The sequence below is a fragment of the Cetorhinus maximus genome, chromosome 24, assembly GCF_964194155.1.
Source record: "Cetorhinus maximus chromosome 24, sCetMax3.hap1.1, whole genome shotgun sequence".
NCBI classification, from domain to species: Eukaryota; Metazoa; Chordata; class Chondrichthyes; order Lamniformes; family Cetorhinidae; genus Cetorhinus; species Cetorhinus maximus.
Window position 1 is genome coordinate 9767987 of NC_135902.1, and position 21917 is coordinate 9789903.

At 40.5% G+C, this 21917-nt stretch overlaps 1 protein-coding gene across 7 annotated transcripts in view; it reads left to right on the forward strand.

Annotated features, from left to right (window-relative positions):
* Nucleotides 1–21917, forward strand: part of myocd (myocardin) — a 636396-nt gene that overhangs the window by 513334 nt on the left and 101145 nt on the right. For 4 of the 7 annotated variants that reach the window (XM_078570710.1, XM_078570712.1, XM_078570716.1 and 1 more), the window contains exons 1-2: nt 15699–16789; nt 21337–21402. In XM_078570710.1, coding sequence (XP_078426836.1) covers nt 16669–16789; nt 21337–21402 — 187 coding nt within the window. In that variant the 5' untranslated portion in view covers nt 15699–16668. Of the gene's footprint in view, nt 1–7137; nt 7293–15698; nt 16790–21336; nt 21403–21917 lie in introns of those variants that run through there. The other 3 variants (XM_078570714.1, XM_078570713.1, XM_078570715.1) reach the window with 2 other exon arrangements.

The following is a 21917-nucleotide window of genomic DNA, read 5'->3' on the forward strand; positions in this document are numbered from 1 at the left end:
AGTGGAGCTGGATATCAATAGCAACACGGTAGCAATAAGAGGTTGTTAGCCTCTCCTTTGGAGGACCTTTCAGTACCTGAGAGCCACTAAAGAACCAATGCCAAGCTCCAGCCAATGCAGCCTCATTCTACATCAGCTACCACTTGCTGCAAATGTTGCTCTCGATCACTAGACTTTTTCTAACCTCATCCTCAGAAGACCATCACCTATGGCACCAGATGAGTTTTTCAGTTGTCCAACCCAGATATCTTCCTGGCGTGTTTGAACAAGATTGACAGCTTAATATCCATTAGCCCTAAGTTATGGTTATTTTTAATGTTTGGTACTTATGGTCACCAGTGGCATAGTTAAGATTGCCCAAAGTTATTCCATATCAAACTCTTCCACCTAGCAGAGAGCTGAGAATTTCCTCCAACACCTTGGATTGAATGCAGATCCAGTTGTCGGAGGTAAATTGACAGTCCCCTAGCCCATTGCACCATCTGTTTTTGTTTTATCCAGATCAAAATATTTTATTAAAACTCTTGGGTAGTGAACACTTCTTGCCTTTATTTCCAATTGCCACAGTTTTTGGTCACTTTTTTTTCTGTCAATATTTTTAACATTGCAAATTGCTTTGTCAACATTCAGTTCTCCTTTGTTAATTATCACAATGTCAAGACAGACACAGGCTCTGCAGATCGAGTCACTGAGATCTCCCCCAACCATGGGCAATACCACAGGTAACTTACTAGTACACATATTTATTTCAAATTGTTGGAGTAGAGAAGAAGATATTTTATTGTGCGCTTATGTGACATCCGACCTTCAGTCACACAATGCTAGCACTGCCAAAAATGAGAAAATATTCTTTCTTTCCTGTAAACACCGCCCCCCTCCCCCCCCCCCCCCCCGCCCATCCCCCCACCCCCGCACCCCACTCTCCCACCACCGCCCTCTCCCAGTAAAATTCTGTTTCTTTTTTTAATTCAATGTGAAAAGACACAGGTGACTGTTCTGGGCTTTTTTCTTGTACAAGAATACAGAGTAGTGATCAATGTCTTCCCTGTTACTGAAACACCATGTAATATGAATGAGAAGATCATTTCCAGTGACCAGGACATCATCTCAAATTTGTTGTGACAAAGCCCATCAGTGGCAAAAATAATGAGCAGGTTAGTGCATGCTGTGAGTAGTTTATTGTTCGAGAACATATTTACATTCTGAGAGTACATTGCATTTTGTTCATTTTGTAATGAATAGATCATGTTCTAAAATGTCACGTATTTTACTGTCTTCTTCCTGGTGCCCATTTCTGCTCTAAAGCACAGTCAACCTGATAGACATTGGAGCATTACTTGCATTCTTCCTGCCTAACATGTGGTAACTGTAGTCCCAGAGTGGCAGCAGCTGCTGTCATAGATTAACTGTCTCTTCTGATCAGATTCAACTCTTCCTTGGTTCCTGTCCAGTGCCTATTGTATGTGATTGAAAATATGAGGGCTTCTATTACACAGGTCACCTGAAAGCATAGCAATTGTTAATGAAGAATTACGCATAATTTTCCCAATTCTAAACTAATTCTAACCTGGTACAGCAATTTTAGCCTAGTTTGTAGAGTTTCACTTATACACTGTAAGTATTTGTGCTGCCCCAGCAGAATAATCGGTGATTTACAAGTGTCTGCAGTATTCCAACAAGGAGCACCAAATGTCCAGAACTTGACTTGTCAAACGTCATTCACTTTATTTCCATATAAATTATATTTTTATATACAGAGTTCAGTTGCCACTCCACTGCTAACCCAGTTGAAATCAGACTTGGATTGTCCAGCCTATCTAGCTTAATATTGTATGGTGTAGTACATTTACGCCCTGCGGTATCAAGAGCTGAGTAGGGCAGCATTGTTACTTAATTGGCCAAGCCATCCATAGAGTCTTTATATTGTTACAAATGCAAGGTTTTATAAGATTGTTCTGTTTAGGGACTGCCTCTTTAATTTAGGGTGGAATGAAGGGGGTCATGTGGCCTGTCCTGAATTCTGCTGACAACAAGCTTGTGTGGCTTGGTTGTTAAAAATTCTTCTTAAAAAATAAAACATGAGTCTGGGACCTAGAAAATGCAGTGGTTTAGACACTGGTCTTTCATATCTGGGTGAAAATTGAGCCTACTGTAAGGTGATCAGAATCTCTTCTACCATAAGGATCCTACATGAGGTGAAGAGCCTCACACCAGTTCCTAGTGGTCATAGGTTACCAGCAGTAAATTAGCAAGGTCCACTCAAAGATCATTGGATGGATGGATGGTATGTGAAATAGAACAATTTCACACTGGCCAGAAGGGTATGGAACTACATGGCACCTTAGGTTACCTGCATTTTCAGGACTTAAACAGACTAATGCATAAATGTTAACCAAGTTGGGAGAGAATATTGCACATCTGATTTAATCTGCGTTGGCATCAAAATTGACTGTCCAGTGTGCTTTACTTCACATTGATGTTCATTGCCTATTACTAACTTTCATAAGTGCCTTTATCAGACCCTGTTCTTTAAATAATCCATGTGTTCCTTTAATAATATACTATAACAAGATTGTTTTTCTCCATCCAATTTTCTCATCAACTTTCTCCCCTTCCTGAAGCCAGTGTTTCATGCTTGGGGTAAAGTTCCACAGACAGCAGCGACATTTGTGTATTTAAAACAAGTGACCATTATTTATACTTGAGTCTAGACAGTGACTGTTGACATGCTATCTATTTGTGAGAAAAAGGCCAATACAGTAAAGGCCAATCTGCCTTTATGGGGTCTACTTCAAGATTGTATAACAATATGGAACGAGAAACCACTGTCATCTAAATGCCGTGTTCAGTTGCTACTCCTCCACTGCTAATCCAATTGAAATCGGATTTGGACTTGTCCAATCTATCTGCCTTGCTACTGTATGGTGTAGTATAACTATTCCCTGAGATATCAAGAGCTGAGTCGGACAGCATTGTTACTTAATTGGCAAAGCCATTCATAGAGTCTTTATATAGTAACAAATGCAAGTTTTTATAAGAATGTTATGTTTAGGGACTGTCTCTTTAAATTAGGGTAAAATGGAGGAATTAAGGGGGTGATGTGGCCTGTTCTGAATTCTGCTGATCACAAGCTTGGATGGCTTGGTTGTTAAAAATTAAGGGGAGGGAGGGGGGAGCAGGTTCTCTAACTGCGAAGAAAGTGCAAGATATTCTCACCCGTAAACAATGGCCACAGTGACTGCACTGACTGTGGATAGGTAGTTAATCTTCAAGTCCCAGGGGGGCGTTATGAAGGTGAGGTTTTGTGATACTTTAAACTGTCTATTTAATTCCAAGATAGTATGGAGTTGTGGGGTCTAATGGGTAGCTAATTAGTATTTCTACCTGGATACAAGGCTCATGTGATTTACACTGCCATGGAGGCCGGCTTTGAAAAGGAAAGGTCCACAGGAAGTCATTGTAGGATGGGTTGCAGGTTTTCCTGATATATCACAGCCTCAGAGACAGGGTCAGTCTGTAAGAGTCTGAAAAGAGTCGAGAGCGAGACAGTGGAGATAGAGGCAGTAAGTCTTTATTGTTCACCATGCAAAATGTGGATGGAGCTCACACTCGAATTGAAGAGACAGAGTCATGGGGGTTTAAACAAAGCTGGAAGATTTGCCTAGCTTTGGATAGATCCCCACAACGTGAACATCATTTCAAGGATTAGAAGTTTCCAGTTGGAAAAGGAAAAAGGAGCTAAATATAACTTTGGACTTGTTCCGAGAGAATGAAGTGTCTACTTAAGAGATGGAGTGTTAAAATATAACCATAGAGGGAGATTTTTGTTTATTTTAAATGTTAAATGGAAGATTTTTTTTTCTGTAGCTTAAAGTGTAAGTTGTCTGCTGAAATAATGTTTAGTCAACAACAGAAAATGCTGGAAAAACGCAGCAGGTCTAACAGCATCTGTGGAGAGAAAAAAACCCCAGAGTTAATGTTTCGAGTCCTTATGACTCTTCTTCGGAGCTCTAAAGTGAGCTCTATCTCTCCATTGTCTCTCTCTCTCTCTTCAGATTCTTGCAGACTGACCCTGTCCCTGAGGTTGTGATATTTCAGGGAAACCTGCAACCCATCCTACAATGACTTCCTGTGGACCTTTCCTTTCTCAAAACCCATCTCCATGGCAATTTAAATCACATGGGCCTTGTATCCAGGTAGAAATGCTAGTTAGCTATCCACTAGCTCTGAAGAAGTCATAAGGACTCGAAACATTAACTGTTCTTTTCTCTCCACAGATGCTGTTAGACCTGCTGAGTTTTTCCAGCATTTTCTGTTTTTGTTTCAGATTTCCAGCATCCACAGTATTCTGCTTTTATCTTAATGCTTAGTCAGTGTTGCTTTCTTTTTGTGTGTTACAGTAAAAGTCTTAAAACTTGGAATTTTTGTCATGTGATTCTTTCAACCTGGTGCTAGAAACTTGAATTTCTTTTAAAGGCTATTGGCCTCTACGGGGATCACACCAATATCAATATACATTGGTGTCCATTTTTGAAATGGATTGTGATCACATTTCTTTTCATCTGTTGAGCTTTTATTCTTGTTAGGAAAAAAGGATAAGGATAATTCATCATTGGTCAGAACAGAGTAATGACACAACCATAATTTAAGGCAGAGAGCACATTCCAAGAAGATTCTTCTGACCTATTTCACCTCCTGCACCTTTTTACAATGGCATGAACATCCCCAACCAATTCAATGTCCCAGTGAATCCCAACACAAACTGGAGGAACTGCATCTCACCTTTCAATTAGGCACTTTACAACCTTCTGGATCTAACATTGAGTTCACCAACTTCAGACCAGGAACTCTCTCCTCCGTCTTGACCCCTTTTTTAATCCATTTTTTTCCCCAACCTACCCACCCCACCCCCCTTTTTCCCCCCCAAAGGGATATTTACATAAGCATCCCGGGTTGGAATTGCTGGCAGGGGTGAATATTTCAGGGCTTCTCTTACTCTGCCGCGGGAACAGGATCAACGCCGAAGTTACGCCAGCGCAGCGGTCCCCTCTAAGAGAAAAGCTGGTACGATGCAGTGAAGAGCAGTTATTTCAGCTGATCTCTTGGCAACTGCTAAGATGCCGACCCACCATCAGTTCAGCAACTTCACACCTGAATAACATCGCGCGTTTTGCACTGATGTGGGAGCCAAACGCTGCTTCCCAGAGGCGTGAAACATTAGGTAGAGCTGGCGTTCAAACTGAGGCCACAACTCTGGTTCCCCCTGTTGAATTCGAGGAGAAGTTTTAGAGTCTCAACGGTTCACAAATTGGTCCCAAGCCAAAAACACATCTTGCGCCGTAAGAATGAGTGTAAATTGGGGTGTAAATGATTCTGGAGCAAAGCAGAACGGGACTCTCACCTCACCTCTCCCTGACCCAGAGATAGGATTCAGACTGCAAGTACAGCTCTGCAAAATAAAACCGATTTGGAGTAAGGCGACAGATGTGCAGGGAATTCATTCTTCAACATCTCATTGTTCTATTCGGTTTTCAGCATAAAGTCTATGTCAGTGTATTTCTATATATGCTATTCCAACAATATATGTGCCTATTTCACCTGTATCTATACATTAATGTGCTTATATAAATGCATAAATCTTAAACCGTGCAACCACAAATGATGTTTCGTTGTGCTCTTGACCTCTGGCTGCCTGGGTGCGGGTACCTCTGGAAAAGGACTCAACAAATTCTTTTGCCCATCGCTTTTCGATTCTCTGTCAGCTCCAAATCTTCGGCTGCATTGAATCGAGTGTATCACCCGTCTCCCCCCGCCCCCCACTACCCCCACAACCACCCCTGTGCTGGGAATGCAAGGGGTGAGGTGTTATTTGGTGTGTGAGGACTTGCGGGAGGCGCCTGGTTTGATGACTGGTGGCCGGGTGGTGTCCTGGATGTAAAGCCGGGACCGCAGTAGTTCGCAACTGTTCAGATCCAGACACAAGCCTTCAGGGACCTGGCTGGGGAAACACAGGGAAATGGCCAAAGAGAGAACGCCACCTCGCGTTTCCATTTAACCAGCGTTTGCTTATTTATTTATTCATTCATTACTTTATATATATATATATTTTTTTTGTTTTTAAAAAATTAAAGAAAAATGAATTTAATGGAAAACGGAAAAGCCTGGGATTTTTCTTTTTAAAAAGTCACTTGTCCTCCACATTATGAAGTTGGACTAAATGACATCAAAAGGAAACAGCAAAAAGCGCATCGAGAGCTAATGTGATTAAATCCTACTTTGTGCTTTTTTTTTGTATCGGTCAATGGGGGTTATTTGCGGGGAAAACACACACAGTTTGTGCGGAAAGATGGTCAAAATTTACAGGGGGGTGGTGGGTGTGGGGGGGGGGAACGTTAATTTAAAGACTCAGAATGACATATTATAAAGCTTTTAGCATATTATAAAGCTGTTGTCTACAGCTCTTCATTGGACAATCGGAGCCACCCCAGTGTTCAATATCCAAGCTATTTCCTATTGATGTTGGCGGGAGTGACGGTGGTCACAAATTTAGAGCAACTCCCGGTCTCTCCCCTCCCCTCCCCTCGGCGGGGTGGGGACAGGAGAAGACGAAGCAGCCGCCTGACTCTTTCTAACGGCTTGTGCAGCTTTTTGGAGGTCAGCAAGGACGAGACAGTCCGGGAGCAAACACAGCGCCGGCCTCCCCAATCCTCGACTTGACGAGCTGCCCACGGCCACTTTCCAGGATCAGATATAAACAATCTCCAAAAAGTCTTTAACTGCTAGTCCCTCGCACGGGCTCGCAAAAGGAGCCAAGATCGCTGCGGCGGCGGCGCTGGTGGTGGTGGTGATGATGATGATAGTAAAAGCCTCCTTGGTAGGAGGGTCTGGGCTGGCTGCACGTTAATTAGCCCTTCCCAGTGCAGCGCCGGGCAGTATAACCAGTTGCTGTCTTGCTAGCCGTGGGGGTGGGTGGATGGGACCAAAAACCTTGAACAAGTTTTCACGCTGCACACAGCTACCCCTGCTGTAAGAGCACAGAAACTAAGTAGTGTGTGTGTGTGTGAGAGAGAGAGTGAAGAAACTTTTTTTTTTGGACGAATCTTATTTCTCACTTGCAGTGCCAGTTGCTTCCCCCCCACCCCTGTCTAAACCAATTTATGGTTTGAGAAGTTGAGGAAAACGTCTACTGGTCTTGGCCGATTTTACTGGAATTGTCTGTTGTGTCTTAACTACCAACATGACACTTTTGGGCTCAGAACATTCACTGCTGATCCGAAGCAAGTTCAGGTCAGGTAAGGTAGTGTATAACTTGCCGCATTGCAAGTGCTTCTGCTATAATCTTATAAGTGTACTTGTATCATTTTCAACCTTCGTTTTTACTTCAGTATTTGAAATAGGTTAATTGAAGACAATGATATATTAGTTTATGGAGTGACTACGTTCTTTCAAATATTTTGTCTTATTCTTAGTGAGCTTCATTTTTGGATTCGTTACCTACCAGCAAACGTGTTTATTTTTAATATTCTCTTACTTTTCTGTTTGCTTTTCTCATGTGCCTGTTACTTATTTTAGTTTTAATTTAGTTTCTTAGATTTTGCAGGACAAAACATTCACAGCAATAGCCACATCCGACCTGTAGGGAATTAGAAAAATGTAACATGTTGATGCCAATCTACTACTTCTTGTAATGTTAGATGATGCTTAATCTTTCCAAACTGCAACAGATAGGTGGTCCTTAGGGCCTTGTGAGGTATTTATGATTCCTGTCTTTTCTATAACATTACTTACGTATTTACTTACCTGCTGTTCAAAGCTAGCTGGGAAAAGATGAAAATAAATCATGTATGTATTGCCAAGGTTTAAATAAAGAATTAACCTCTTTCTGACCTCCTTCAGTGTATTTGTTTGGTAATTATTGCTGTTTGTTTGACTGAGGCTAATTTTGAACCTAAAACATCTGGAGAAGTTTCAAGCTAGCACAAGAGGTTCTCCTAATGTGCTGTTGACAGTGCAGGGGTATAACAGAATAAAACCAGTGACACTGCTAATGTGTCCTTGAAATCCAATTTAACATTGTTGGAAAGACATCTCCTTGTATCTTTGGTTTTGACTGCCTTTACTTGTTTGTCTATAAATAAGGACCATCTGACAGCACCAGTATGTCAAGGGTTTTTCCTTTTTATGAGCAGTTGTTAAAACACAAGTCGATGTAAAGCCCAATGAACGCTCTTGTGATTAAACCTTCAAATACGATGTACAGGACATTACATTGGGGGTTGATGTGTTTGTGCACTTGTTATAAATTAAATGGTTATAAATGTGAGATAGAATTATGCATATCAAAATGTACTTGCATTGTCCTGAGACTGGATCAATTAAAATCATGTCATTTCAGCTGATGGAACATATGTATGTGTTTGATAACCAGGACCTAGTCAATTAACTGAAGGATAACTTTCAGTGTATTTTGCATTGTCTTCTGCCATAACCAAAAATTCCAATAGAATATTATATTCAGGAATCACTAGTTTATGCATATGTATAATTAATTTTAAACAGCATTTGTTTGTTGTGTTATAACCAGCATGTGTTTGTTGTATGAAATCTGTTAGTATTAGAATTATAAAAATGTAACTCTTCAACTTTGTGACAACACTGCCACCTTCCTGAAACACATTATAATTGAATTTGACATTGCATATTTCATTCATGATTCTGATTTCATAAAGAATGTTTCAGCATTTTCCTGCATTTCTAAATAGCGGAAGTTTAGTTTTTTTCTAGTATTCCTTTTTTTAAAAATGCATAAAATTATGAAGATTGACCCTGCATGGGTAACAGCACTCATAGTGAATACGGCATGTGGTTAATGGAAATGGAATACACCACTGCTTAGTGAATACAAGTGAACCAGAAAACAGTCACCAAATTGGAGTTTTCACTGAAAAAGAAATTTCTGTTAAACAATTGTTTTGCACAAGCACTTATGATGTACAGTTGTTCCTGAAATGAAAATGTACATTACTTTAAAATATAGTAATGCAGCTTTCTCAGATATTTGGTAGAATGTCAAAAACCCCACAGTGCATGCAGCAGCATGAGTTAAGAGTAAATAGTGGGATATCGCAACAAAATATTACAGTTTAAAGTATCTATACAGCAGGTAGATTAAAGAACTCCTGTCTTTTTGACTTTTGATTCGTGAAACAGTAAAAGTCACCCATGTACGTCTTTTAAAAAATACTTCCAAATGCTGGTTTATCTTGCTATGCGACTGACTTGTCTTTAACAGCATATTTCTGTGATCTGTGCTACATAGCTCTGCATCCGTGAGCTAAATGTTGGGCTGTCAGCTGTCCGATTCTTTGTTTACAACAGCAGTTGATGCTCATGCCCTTCAGTCACTGGACAGTAGACTCTATCAGAACACAGATCAATCACTGTCCCCTTTATTCTGACTCAGGGCAAAGCTTTCTTTGTAAATTAGTCTCCTTCATATAATTTACTGACTATATGGTCAATTGATCCTATTTAATTAAGTAGCACTGAAACTAGCCATAATAGTTACGGACTAATTGGATTACTTTATTAACTAATTTATGCAATTCAGTGGCTATTTTATGCAGGTTCCTGTAGTATATATTGCCAGCAGTTCTCTGGCAGTAACCTCTTAAAATGCTTTGAACAAAAAACAAAATACGTTATTTCATAAAATATGCTAAACACTTTTGGTCATCAAAGTTGGACTAGAGTTCACACATCTCAGAATCCCCTCTTTGTTCTCTACCCATTGATTGCATTATGAGAATTGATTTGAAATCACGCTAGACCTGGACAATTAACAGTCATTGACCCATGTAATTAAATGATGAGGTTATAATCGAATATGAAATTGTGTGTAGCCTCATGTCACGTTCTCTGTAAAGCTCTTGTATTTAAGCCAGGGTTGGAATGCTACAATTTTTGAACTATAACGCAAGGATTAGAATTTAGTATTAATTTGACAACATAAAAACTTTGCAGAGTGTTTTTGCCACTTAGAGCGTAAGCTTAGCTTGAACGGTTTTGCTGACCCTGAAACTCACCAAGTCATTAATTCTGTTTTCACAGAAAGTCTTTTTAGTCCAGTTTTCTCTGAAAACATTAATTGCAACATTAGCCTCAAGTATAATCTCCCATCTGGAATTTATCATTAATGCAATGTTACCAACGTAAAATCAGAATATGATAGTGATTACTGTCCCAAAATAGTCCCATTGTAATGCCATATTATCATTTTTCTTTCAAGCCAACACAGATGCTAAAATGTTGACATCTACAACACCTGACATCAACCTGTTGGTAGATGTCCATGATCTGAGCTTGGCTGCACTAATGCGCAGCTGATCCTGAACTGCCCAGTATAAATGTAGTTTGAATAAGGCTCAAATACTCAATGCATTACCTCCACAACACACAAAGTAAACAGAGCTAGAATTCATCCAAGTTACAGTTCAGTTGGGGTCGATATCTGTTTTATTAACTCCCGTTCTGTGCTTAAATTTGTCACACCATTCTGCATTTTCTAGCTGTGAGTGGTGCTTTGTGAAAAATGCTATGTTCGTTGTCTTAACCTTACTGTAACCTGTGCTTCTGTGCAGCACAGCTGGTAATGGAAAGTGGTGACAGCTCTGGGGACTGAAAATTAGGATGTCATTGTGTTGGAAGGAGCCTCAAACCGAGTCCCAAATCAAAGCTGACTTGAATCTCAGTGGCTTAAAGGGCTGAGAGAAGTGAAATGATACGAACACATCTTTTTTTAAAATTAAAAGAAATTTAAGTATTTTGAATTTTGCTGTAGAGCCAGGTGTGTCAAATGGCAAGGTCATTCATTCTTGCACATCTGTATGTACTTTAGCAGAGAATGGTCGTAAATATTCCCCAACACACGTGGCATCTTAAATTCTGTTTCAGCAATAGAAGAAAAATTGTAAACAGCACTGTTGTTCGAAGGGGAACTAATGTTTGTCTTGGTTGATTAAACACCTGAAACCCAAGTGTGCCACAGGCTTAAAAACACACAACACACTGCATATCAGGCAGTACCTGACACGAAAGACAAGTTAATATTTTTACATGGGGCCCGTGCCCATCAGGAGCTTGGCTGAATCTGTTTGTTGGTCCTTTTACAGCATAGAATGGTGCCTTTGGCTCATCAGTGCTCTTGGATTTAAACCCAGATTGCAGAGATGAAAGCACAATCTGGTAACCCGTTTGCTCTGAATCTCATGTGTAAGCGTTTAAGGATATTTATACAGTGCATAAAAAGAAAGCAACAAATGCTCTAACTTTTTTTTTAGATCACATCCTTCCAGCATTGGGAAGGGGGTGATTTTTTAGGAGGCCTGAGCAAATAATGCAGGCTTCAGGGAAAAACTGCGTGGGTCAGTCCTTTCTTGTAGAACTGAAACCAGGTTTGTGACATGTTGACCATGGAGCAGCTCTCTGTAACTTTTACACTGAAAGTTACAAGGAAGGAGCACTGTGCTGAGATTGGCACCAAAAAAGAATGAAACATTCTTCATGTATTTGCTTTCCCTCATGTCTCCATTTTGCTGGGATCCACTCGCTCCACTACCTCACCCAAATGGCTGTTTTTTTATGTGGCAGTCCTAGAGGTAATTATTGTCAGACTTTTCAGCTTGAGATTGATGGAGACATCATAGCTATGCTAAGTCTTGCCCTCATCCAGTATTCACATGCCTCCAGCAAGGATTGTTGGAAAGTGGATGGGAGATTCTGGCTTAGTGCCCTTTAGATGGCAGATTTCAGTGAAATTTGGGTACGATGTCATGGAATTGCAAGTTAACTCACATAACTGGGCAAAGGAATTGCTTTGCTTAGCAATACTGAAATTATCTAGAATGTTGGAGCTGGACTCTACTAATCTTGCAGACAAACTGATTCGACATCTTGATCCTCCAAACCAAGATCATTTTTCACGACTGTACTGATCTCATCCTTTAATAACAACGCCACCCCACCTCATTTTCCTTTCCGTATGTTGTTCCAAAATGTTTAATACTTTTGAATACTTAGGTCCCATCCACAGTCACTTTGTAACCCATGTTTCTGTAATGGCAGCCAGATCGTTCTCATTTATTTACATTTGTGCTATCAGTTCATCCATTTTGTTACGAATGTTGCATGCATTCCTAAATAAAGGCCCTTTAATTCTGCCTTTTATCATATTTTCCTATTCTGACCTTATTTGTTGGTGCACTCTTAGGTTTGCACTGCGCTGAAGTGTCAACCAAGATTTAGTGCTCACCTCTTAATGTTCTGCTTAGAAGCAAGAGTGCTACAGACTGAACCATGGCTGATAACTGATACAGCAGAAAGGTGCCCAAAAAATTGGTCACTTTACAACGCCCTGAGTAGCAATAGAAATCTGCCAGTGGCCATGTAGTTCATTAGGGTTTTCTGTAGAAGTTAGCTTACAATTAGCAAAACCAAAGAATAGAATTCCCAAGATACCCGTGACTGACTCACCCTCTCAGGTACAGTATGGTTGGGAGAGTTTTGGCAGGTTTGAACAAAATGGGAAAGTAAAAAAGTTTCATAATGGAAACAGAATAGATTGAAAACCAGTAGCTTAAGAGTTGAGCTTGTCATTGTACACCGTGCCCTACATTAGGATTAGTATAATGTAATGGTTGCCAATGCAGTTATGGACCCCCTAATTGTAACTACAGTTATATACCCAACCTAATAAATTACTTAACAGCCTATTAAACTGTTCATTTTAAAAGAAGGGCGATGCACAGGAAGGTTTGAAAGGTAACAATCTGGATGAGCTGTAAGTGCAAGTTTTCTGGGCAGCTGCTTGCTTTTAATTAGACAACCATGCCTACACTCATCTCAAATATTTCTTAATTGCAGCCAACTGTCAGCATGCAGAATACTAACCATTTTAAAAATAACTGCTGAAAACTCTAATTTTTAAGGAAAAAAGTGCATGCAGTCGAGCTATCGCTTTCATTGTCAAAGGCACCGTTTCACTTTTTCCTTTCTTTCTACTTCCTGCTTTCAGTAGGTGACCACCCAATAAAGTCATGAACAATTTGCTGCCAGCAAATCCGTGATTAGAAATTAAGGGAGCGTTTGAAAAGTGTGACCACATTGGTTGTTTTCCAGATGTGCCCAAAATCTTACCTTAACATTGTGTTCAAGATCCACCATGGCAGCCTTGCAAAGTTCTGTGCATTAACCGTTGAGCTGATGCTTGTGCTGGACCTGGAGTCAGGTTGGAATTTGCACTCCAGCCGTACTAACGATTGCTTCACACACAAAACCACAGTTGTTGGATGGATGCAGGGTTTGGCGCTTTCAGGGAATTTTAATCACACTATCTTTACAGTACAGAAGGAGGCCATTCAGCCCATTGAGTCTGCACTGGCTCTCTGAAAGGGCATTCCACCTCATCCCACTCCCCTGCCTTATCCCCATAACCTTGCACATTCTCTCTTTTCAGGTAGCAATCCAACTTCCTTTCGAATTCCTCGATCGAACCTGCCTCCATCACCCTTTCAGGAAGTTCATTCCAGACTCCAACCACCTTCTGGGTGAAAAAAAGTTTCCTCACATCACATTTACTCCTTTTGCTAATTATTTTGAATCTGTGGCCTCTAATTCTTGATGTTCTCTTGAGTGGGGGCAGTTTCTCCCTATTTGCCCTGCCCATGCCCCTCAGGATCTTGAATATCTCTATCAAGTCCCCTCTCAGCCTTCTTATCTCCAAGGAAAAGAGTCCCAACCTCTCCAATCTATCCTCAAAGCTACAGTTCTTCATCCCAGGAATCATTCTTGTGAATCTCCTCTGTACTCTCTCCAATGTCTCAAGTATGGCGCGCAGAACTGGGCGCAGTACTCCAGATAAGGCCTAACTAGTGTCATATCCAAGTTCAACTTGATCTCCTTACTCTTGTATTCAATGCCCCTATTAATAAAGCCTAAGATATATATGCTTTATTCACTGCTCTATCAACATGCCCTGCCCTCTTCAATGATCTATGTGAGTATACACCGAGGTTCCTCTGTTCCTGCACCTCCTTTAGAGGCTCTCCCTTTATTTTCTACTGTCTCACCATACTTTTCCTGCCAAAATGAACCATCTCACACTTCTTTGCATTGAACTCCATCTGCCATGTATCTGCCCAATCCACCAACATGTCTGTCCTTTTGAAGTTCAAGATTAACCCCATCACAGATGTCAACATTTCCACTTTTCATATCATCTGCAGATTTTGAAATCATGCCCTTCACACCACAGTCTAAGTCATTAATATATATCAGGAAGAGCAAGGGCCCCAACACTGACCCCTGAGGAATTCCACCACAAACCTTCCTCCAATCTGAAATACAACCATTTATCACTACTCTCTGTTTTCTGTTGCTCAGCTAATTTCTTATCCAAGTGCCTACTTTCCCTTTTATTCTATGAGCAAGTATTTTGTTGTGTGGCACTGTATCAAATACCTTTTGAAAATCCATATACACCACATCAACAGCGTTTCCCTTATCATCTTTCTCTGTTACCTGCTCAAAAAATTCCAGCAAATTAGTTAACCATCATTTTCCCTTAATGAATCCATGCTGGCTTTCCTTAATTATCCCGCACTTGTCTAAGTGACTATTGATTTTATCCCATCCTGCTTCTCCTGCTTATTAAAGTGAGCAATGAGATTAGACCACCCCCTTCACCTTTCACTCACTCTGCGTGAAGTGCTCTCTGTCCGTTACTTTAACAAGTTGGATAAAGAATAAAACACTGTCTCTCAAAAAGGACTGACTTAATAACGTGTCAGAGCCTCCAGTTTAGGAGAGGTTCCTAAGTATATAGTTAGCGCAGTACTTCCATCTCAGAAGCTTTGAGTTTTATTTTGTAATTTTCAAAACACAGCCACTCAGTGCTGAGTATTTAGGTAACACAATTAATGTATGATCTCTAATATATAGGAACATAGGGACAGGAGTGGGCCATTCAGCCCCTGGAGTCTGCTCTCTCATTCAGTTAGATCATGGCTCATCTGCCCCTCAACTCCATTTATCTGTCCTTGCTCCATCTCCTTTGCATCAGTGCCTAACAAAAATCTATTGATCTGAGTCCCAAAAGTTCTACAATTGTTGCACTATCGACATCTTGCTGGGGGGAAAGAGTTCCAGATTTCTACGACTTCTTGTGTGGGGAAGAAAGTGCCTTCGAATCACCACCCTCAGTTTAAGATTGCATCCCCTCGTTCTTGATTCCCCTGCTAGTGGAAATAGTTACCCTATCCACCCCATTGAAACCTTTTAATGTTTTAAAAGCCTCCATCAGGTCACCCCTCAATCTTCTGTACACAAGGGTAACAGCCATGTAAGAGAAGGATTTTGTACTTCCATTCCCGCTGTCTCCTGCTGAATCCTGATTAAGACCTCGAGATGAGAGAGAGCTTTCACATAGGGAAGTGGAAGAGAAGACATGTCGCCTTGAGGCAGTTTGCACACACCTAATTGAGACATTGACAGAGACCTGAGGCTCAGCATTTCAGAAGGAATTGAGGAAACTTAAAAATAAGAAAATTAATTTTAAAACTGATAGAATGGAAATATAAAGATAGGCAAGATAAGATAAGTATTAATAAATCCAGCCATTTGACGTTTTAGAGCATCAGGACTGGTTTTAATAGGTTTTAACCACAACCATTGATGGTCATATAAATCCCAGAATTGTGATGTCACAGAATTAACCACATAACCTTCACACAGTGCTCGTTAACAATTGCATAGGAAAGGTCTTGGTATTGATAACTTAGGCTTTGTATCAATTACTCCAAGTAGCAGTTTTGATTACAGAAAGTCATCAGCAGGATTAATGTGCAGGGCAAAAATGTTCTTTTAAAAACTCGAAGGGGTAGAGATCAGTCAGTAAAAGGGGCATCACATCAACTGGCTGTTATACAATATGCTCTGCTTGTTATTCAATTCCATTGACTGCAAAGGGCCAGAAGAACAGGGCAGGCATGTACCACCGTCTTGACTTTGTAAAACTCTCTCCAAAAGGTTCTTTTTTCTTTCTGGCAGACATCTGTTACAGTATTAGCCATAATGCAGCAGTAAAAGCAACAAGAAGGTGTAAATTGTGCACAGTTTTCAAGTTGCTTACTTTTACACAGGGTACAACTGCTGGGCAGATATATTCACAGCCGACAACTGGTGGTACTATTTTTATCAGCTTAATTTGATCAGTTGTGTATAAATCATCTGATTGGATTGCAGTGACCGGTTCAGAGGCCTCAGCACTTCACCCTGAGCCTGTCTTTTGAAAGGGTTCTATTTTTAAGGCAGTTTCCCAAAGACTTGAGTTTATCAGTTCAGCCCTGCGGCCTAAAGAACAGCTGAGACTTGTGTGGAAATATTCTATACAGGTTCCAACACGACTGTAAAAAGCTTTCTCTGCAGGTTCACAGCACTGAAGGGTGCGCTGGGAATGATCTCATAATCTGAACCGAGTTTCCCTGCCCATTCATTTTGGTTTCTAAAGGAAACATTCGGAAGTATGGGGACAGTTAGTGGAAACGGGGGCCTCCGACAACACTCGACTCCAATCAGGTGCTTGTAGGGCTGTGACCCTTTGCAAAATTAAGCATGGTTGATGCTGCAGAGAGGCAAGACAGTCTGTCAGGGACCATGCCTCACAAAGTATATGGAACCCAGGATAACAGCTGTTATGTTCACTCCCATTTCATCTCTCAGGGATTAAAAGAAGGTTTGAATATCTCATTTTTACTTGCCTTTTTTTTCCCCTTAAAGCTCAGCTGCTTCTCATTTTTTAAACTTGAACTGTAATGATGTACACTCCTTAAGCTGCTCCTGAACGCTCGTACTGTTTCTAGTCGGTAGTCACCAAACAAGTTATGGCTTCTATTATTGGGCGTTGGTGATTCAGTAATAAATTGGATGCAGGCTCCTGCTCCCTTTGAATTCACCATTTATATTTGTATATGTAAAACTTGTGCCATTTTTTTTTAAAAATCACCAATTCAGAAACCTGTGACATATTCTGTACCTCGCTGGCTATTCAACAACAGCGAAGTGGTATCTGTATTAAGGACACATGCTACTTGAATCAGCTGCACATATGTAACATTGGCATTAACATTTCTGAATGGACAGTTAAGAGTTGAGCAAAATATGGTAAACAAGTTCTTTTAATATCGTGGTCCAGATGCTGTCCAGCATGATCCTGAATTATCTTGGGGATGTGACAGTGTTTGACCTCTCGGTGTTCACTTTTTTTGCTGGGACCACACATTGCCATGATTGTGTTTAAAAGACATGTTTATGACTGTACATCCTGTTTTTCATGATATATTTGTAAGGGTGTGCTTTTTGTTTGTCTTCCAATTTTGTGCAGCTGTTGTCGTGGATACTAGAGTTTGGTTCTTAAATAATAGTTAAATAGTCCTTTTGATTTTCCAGGTTTCATTTGAGTATCAGAATTCAACATTGATTAAATTACAATCTTTTCAGTTCACACACAATTAGCAAAAAGGGGAAATGAGCAATATTAAAACTGATCTTTTGTCATTTTAATTTGCTATTTTTTAAATTTTGAAATCACCTGGTGGCTATGCGCAGCAAAGCATCTCAATCTAATCTTTGAATCTTGTCTGCCATTTGGGTATTTTGTCAGTTCCTAGGCACCCACTAGAGGGAGTATCACGCTATTGCAAAGCCATAGTCATCTAGTTAAAGAAAGAACTCAACATTTGTGTAGTGTCTTATCACATCTCCCACCAGTCCCAAAGCACTTCACGTACAAAAATTATTTTGATGCGTAGCCACTATTGAAAAGCTTGAAATTGCAGCAACCATTTTTGCATCTAGCAGGCTCTCTCAACGAACAGTGAGATGACTGGTGATATCGGTTAAAGGGGAAATCGTTGCTAGGACATAGGAGGACTCTCTGCTCTTTGAATAGCACCATGTGACCTATGCTTCCATATGACAGGCAGAACACAATTTAATGCTTCATTTAAAAAGAATAGTTCCAGTACTTCCTCAGAACAGCATTATAATCCTAGAATTTTTAAGTCTTAACTTAATTGAAATATTGTTCATTCTCCCACATGATTCAGACTCCTCTTCACAAGGTTTTTGTGGATTTGCTAACATGCATTTTCTCAAAATAAATGAAAGACAACACACACACATATATATGTATCATACATAAAACCTGTGGTTAACATCCCTGAACCACAGAAATGCCCAGACCATGAAAAGGCCCTGACTGAATAAATGCAGCTGTACATAAAACACCTTCACACAGGTGTCTGTAAAGACCTGCAGGCAATAAAATTCAATGGGATGTCCTTTAAGAAGTATGACAGTGGGATGCCTCTCTGAATTCAAAGGTTGAAGCACTGCAAGAGATTGTGTCCAGTTTGCACTTCCTAAAGGTCAGTCAGACCAGTGTTGAATCATCACGTTTCTCTCCGCAGATACTGTCGGACATGCTGAGGATTTCCAGCACTTTACGTTTTTATTTCAGATTTTCGGCATCTGCAGTATTTTGCTTTTGTATCAGCGTTGAATCTTAAGTTTTTCTTTTTTTATTATATATAAAGTGATGCAAAAGTAAAACAGGAAAGGTGGCCAAACCATGGCTTACAAGGGAAATTAGAGATAGTATTACATCCAAGGAAGAGGCATAGAAATTGGCCAGAAAAAAACAACAGACCTGAGGATTGGGAGCAGTTTAGAATTCAGCAAAGGAGGACCAAGGCATTGATTAAGAAGGAAAAATAGAGTACGAGGGTAAGCTTGCGGGGAACATAAAAACTGACTGTAAAAGTTTCTATAGGTATGTGAAGAGAAAAAGATTGGTGAAGACAAATATAGGTTCCTTACAGTCAGAAACAGGGGAATTTATAATGGGGAACAAAGAAATGGCTGACCAACTAAATACATACTTTGGTTCTATCTTCACAAAGGAGGACACAAATAACATACCAGAAATGTTGGGGAGCACGGGGTTTAGTGAGAGGGAGGAACTGAAAGAAATCAGTATTAGTAGGGAAATGATGTTGGGGAAATTGATGGGATTGAAGGCCGATAAATCCCCAGGGCCTGATAATCTACATCCCAACGTACTTAAGGAAGTGGCCCTAGAAATAATGGATGCATTGGTGGTCATCTTCCGAGATTCTATAGACTCTGGAACAGTTCCTACAGATCGGAGGGTAGCTAATGTAACCCCACTATTTAAAAAGGGAAGTAGAGAGAAAACAGGGAATTATGGACCAGTCAGCCTGATGTCAGTAGTGGGGAAAATTCTAGAGTCCATAATAAAAGATTTAATAGCTGAGCACTTGGAAAACAGTGGCAGAATCAGACAGAGTCAGCATGAATTTACGAAAGGGAAATCATGCTTGACATATCTACTGGAATTTTTCGAGGATGTAACTAGTAGAGTTGATGAGGGGCAACCAGTGGATGTGGTTTATTTGGACTTTCAGAAGGCTTTCGACAAAGTCCCACATAAGAGATTAGCGTGTAAAATTAAAGTGCATGGGATTAGGGGTAGTGCATTGAGATGGATAGAAAACTGGTTGGCAGACAGGAAACAAAGAGTAGGAATAAACGTGTCTTTTTCCGAATGGCAGGCAGTGACTAGTGGGGTACCGCAGGGATCAGTTTTGGGACCCCAGCTATTCACTATATATATTAATGATTTAGATGAGGGAACTAAATGTAATATCTCCAAATTTGCAGATGACACAAAGCTGGGTGGGAGGGTGAGCTGTGAGGAGGATGTAGAGATGCTTCAGTGTGATTTGGACAAGCTGAGTGAGTGGGCAAGTGCATGGCAGATGCAGTATAATGTGGATAAATGTGAGGTTATCCATTTTGGTAGCAAAAACAAGAAAGCAGATTATTATCTGAATGGCTATAAATTGAGAGAGGGGAATGTGCAATGAGACCTGGGTGTCCTTGTACACCAGTCGCTGAAGGTAAGCATGCAGGTGCAACAGGCGGTAAAGAAGACAAATGGTATGTTGGCCTTCATAGCAAGAGGATTCGAGTACAGACGCAGCGATGTCTGCTGCAATTATAGAGTCTTGGTGAGACCACACCTGGAATATTGTGTGCAGTTTTGGTCTCCTTATCTGAGGAAAGATGTTCTTGTTATCGAGGGAGTGCAGCGAAAGTTTACCAGACTGATTCCTGGGATGGCAGGACTGACATATGAGGAGAGATTGACCCGGTTAGGATTATATTCGCTGGAGTTCAGAAGAATGAGGGGGGATTTCATAAAAACCTATAAAATTCTAACAGGACTAGACAGGGTAGATGCAGGAAGGATGTTCCCGATGGTGGGGGGGAGTCCAGAACCAGGAGTCACAGTCTGAGGATGCCAGCCAGCATCAGCACCCGACCTCTGAAAATCCTTAAAGGTGGCAAGATTCTCCCCAATATTAGAAAGGGGAAGGAATCTTAATCCACTTAGATTTTTAGCCAGGTACACGCAAATTATAAAATAAATTCTAATTTACCTGGTTGCCAAATAATAACATGGATTTTTTTTGTGAGAGTGAAAAGTGCCATAAAACGATCTGTCCAATCCCACAGCATTACACCTCAGGCAGGCCTCTGTCCATGCTTTTCTCCACCTGGCTCAACAACAACTAACAACAATGACTCTCTCTATAAACTATACAGTCTATATACCACATACACTCTGGCAGTTCCAAGGCAATAGCTTATCTCGAGGTTAAAAAGCTATTTGATCTTTGCTTTGTTGTTGCAGTTTATTTACGTCACTCAAATTGCGAGGGTGCTACCAGCTTGTTAACACTGTAATACTGTGTACTGTGTAATACTATGCATTCAAATGTTCCCTGTGTAAAAGCCACAAAATTCAAAGACAGGTAGCAATTGCAATGTAAAATATACTTTTGACAAACTTGTTGCCTAAGCAAGAGGTTATAGTCAAATAATTTAAATGTTCCGGCAGAACAGATGGTTACTTTTCAAAAAGCACAAAAAATGTGAATTAAAATCTCAAAAGGTGAATGTATTTCTGGGAAACATCTGACACCTAAAAGGGAGGAGTATTTCAGTAGTGATAGGGATGGTAGTCGCCGATTGACTTTTATTGCCCAGCTGCCTGCCTGGCTGATCTCAAGCAGGTATCATGGACCTCCTCCATATAAGAGCCCAGTTGCCCTCACTACGGCCACCAAACACTTACTTCAGGATGCTAATGAAGGGCTTGCTTCCTGATCTCTGCAAATTTTGTTTTTGTCACAGTTCTACAACTCCGACTCCAGCAACGACGAACCCGCGAGCAGCTAGCAGACCAAGGCATCATGCCACGTAAGTGCACATAAGACATAAGTTCTTCGCTCTCTCTCTCTCTCTCTCTCTAAATATAATTACGTGAAATGGGTTTTGCAACCAGGAAGCCACTGTCTACCATCAGTTATACTATAAATAGCACAAAGCACAAAGTAACCTCTTCGAACTCATTGAAATGTAAATGTAACTGGTGAACCAAGAAAAAACTCTTTAGCTGTATTAAATCCCTTCAACTGCACAAAATAATCTATTAAATCAAATTAATTGCTGAGGGGGATGGGGTTGCGGTAGTAAATTCTATTTAAAGACTAAATGAAGAAGATTCTTGTTTGGTACTCTGGTATGTTCTGTTTAATAACTGTTTTACCCAACATCATCTTGCACTTATGCTGACAGATTACAGTGCTTTATTTCTGGAGGTCGTGGCACTTTCTCACATGAATTCTCATAGCCAAGGCATGATTACTGTGTCTCTTGAATTTCTGACAAATTAGGGCCCGATTGCTCAGGCAGCAGCTACCTAAAAATATTGG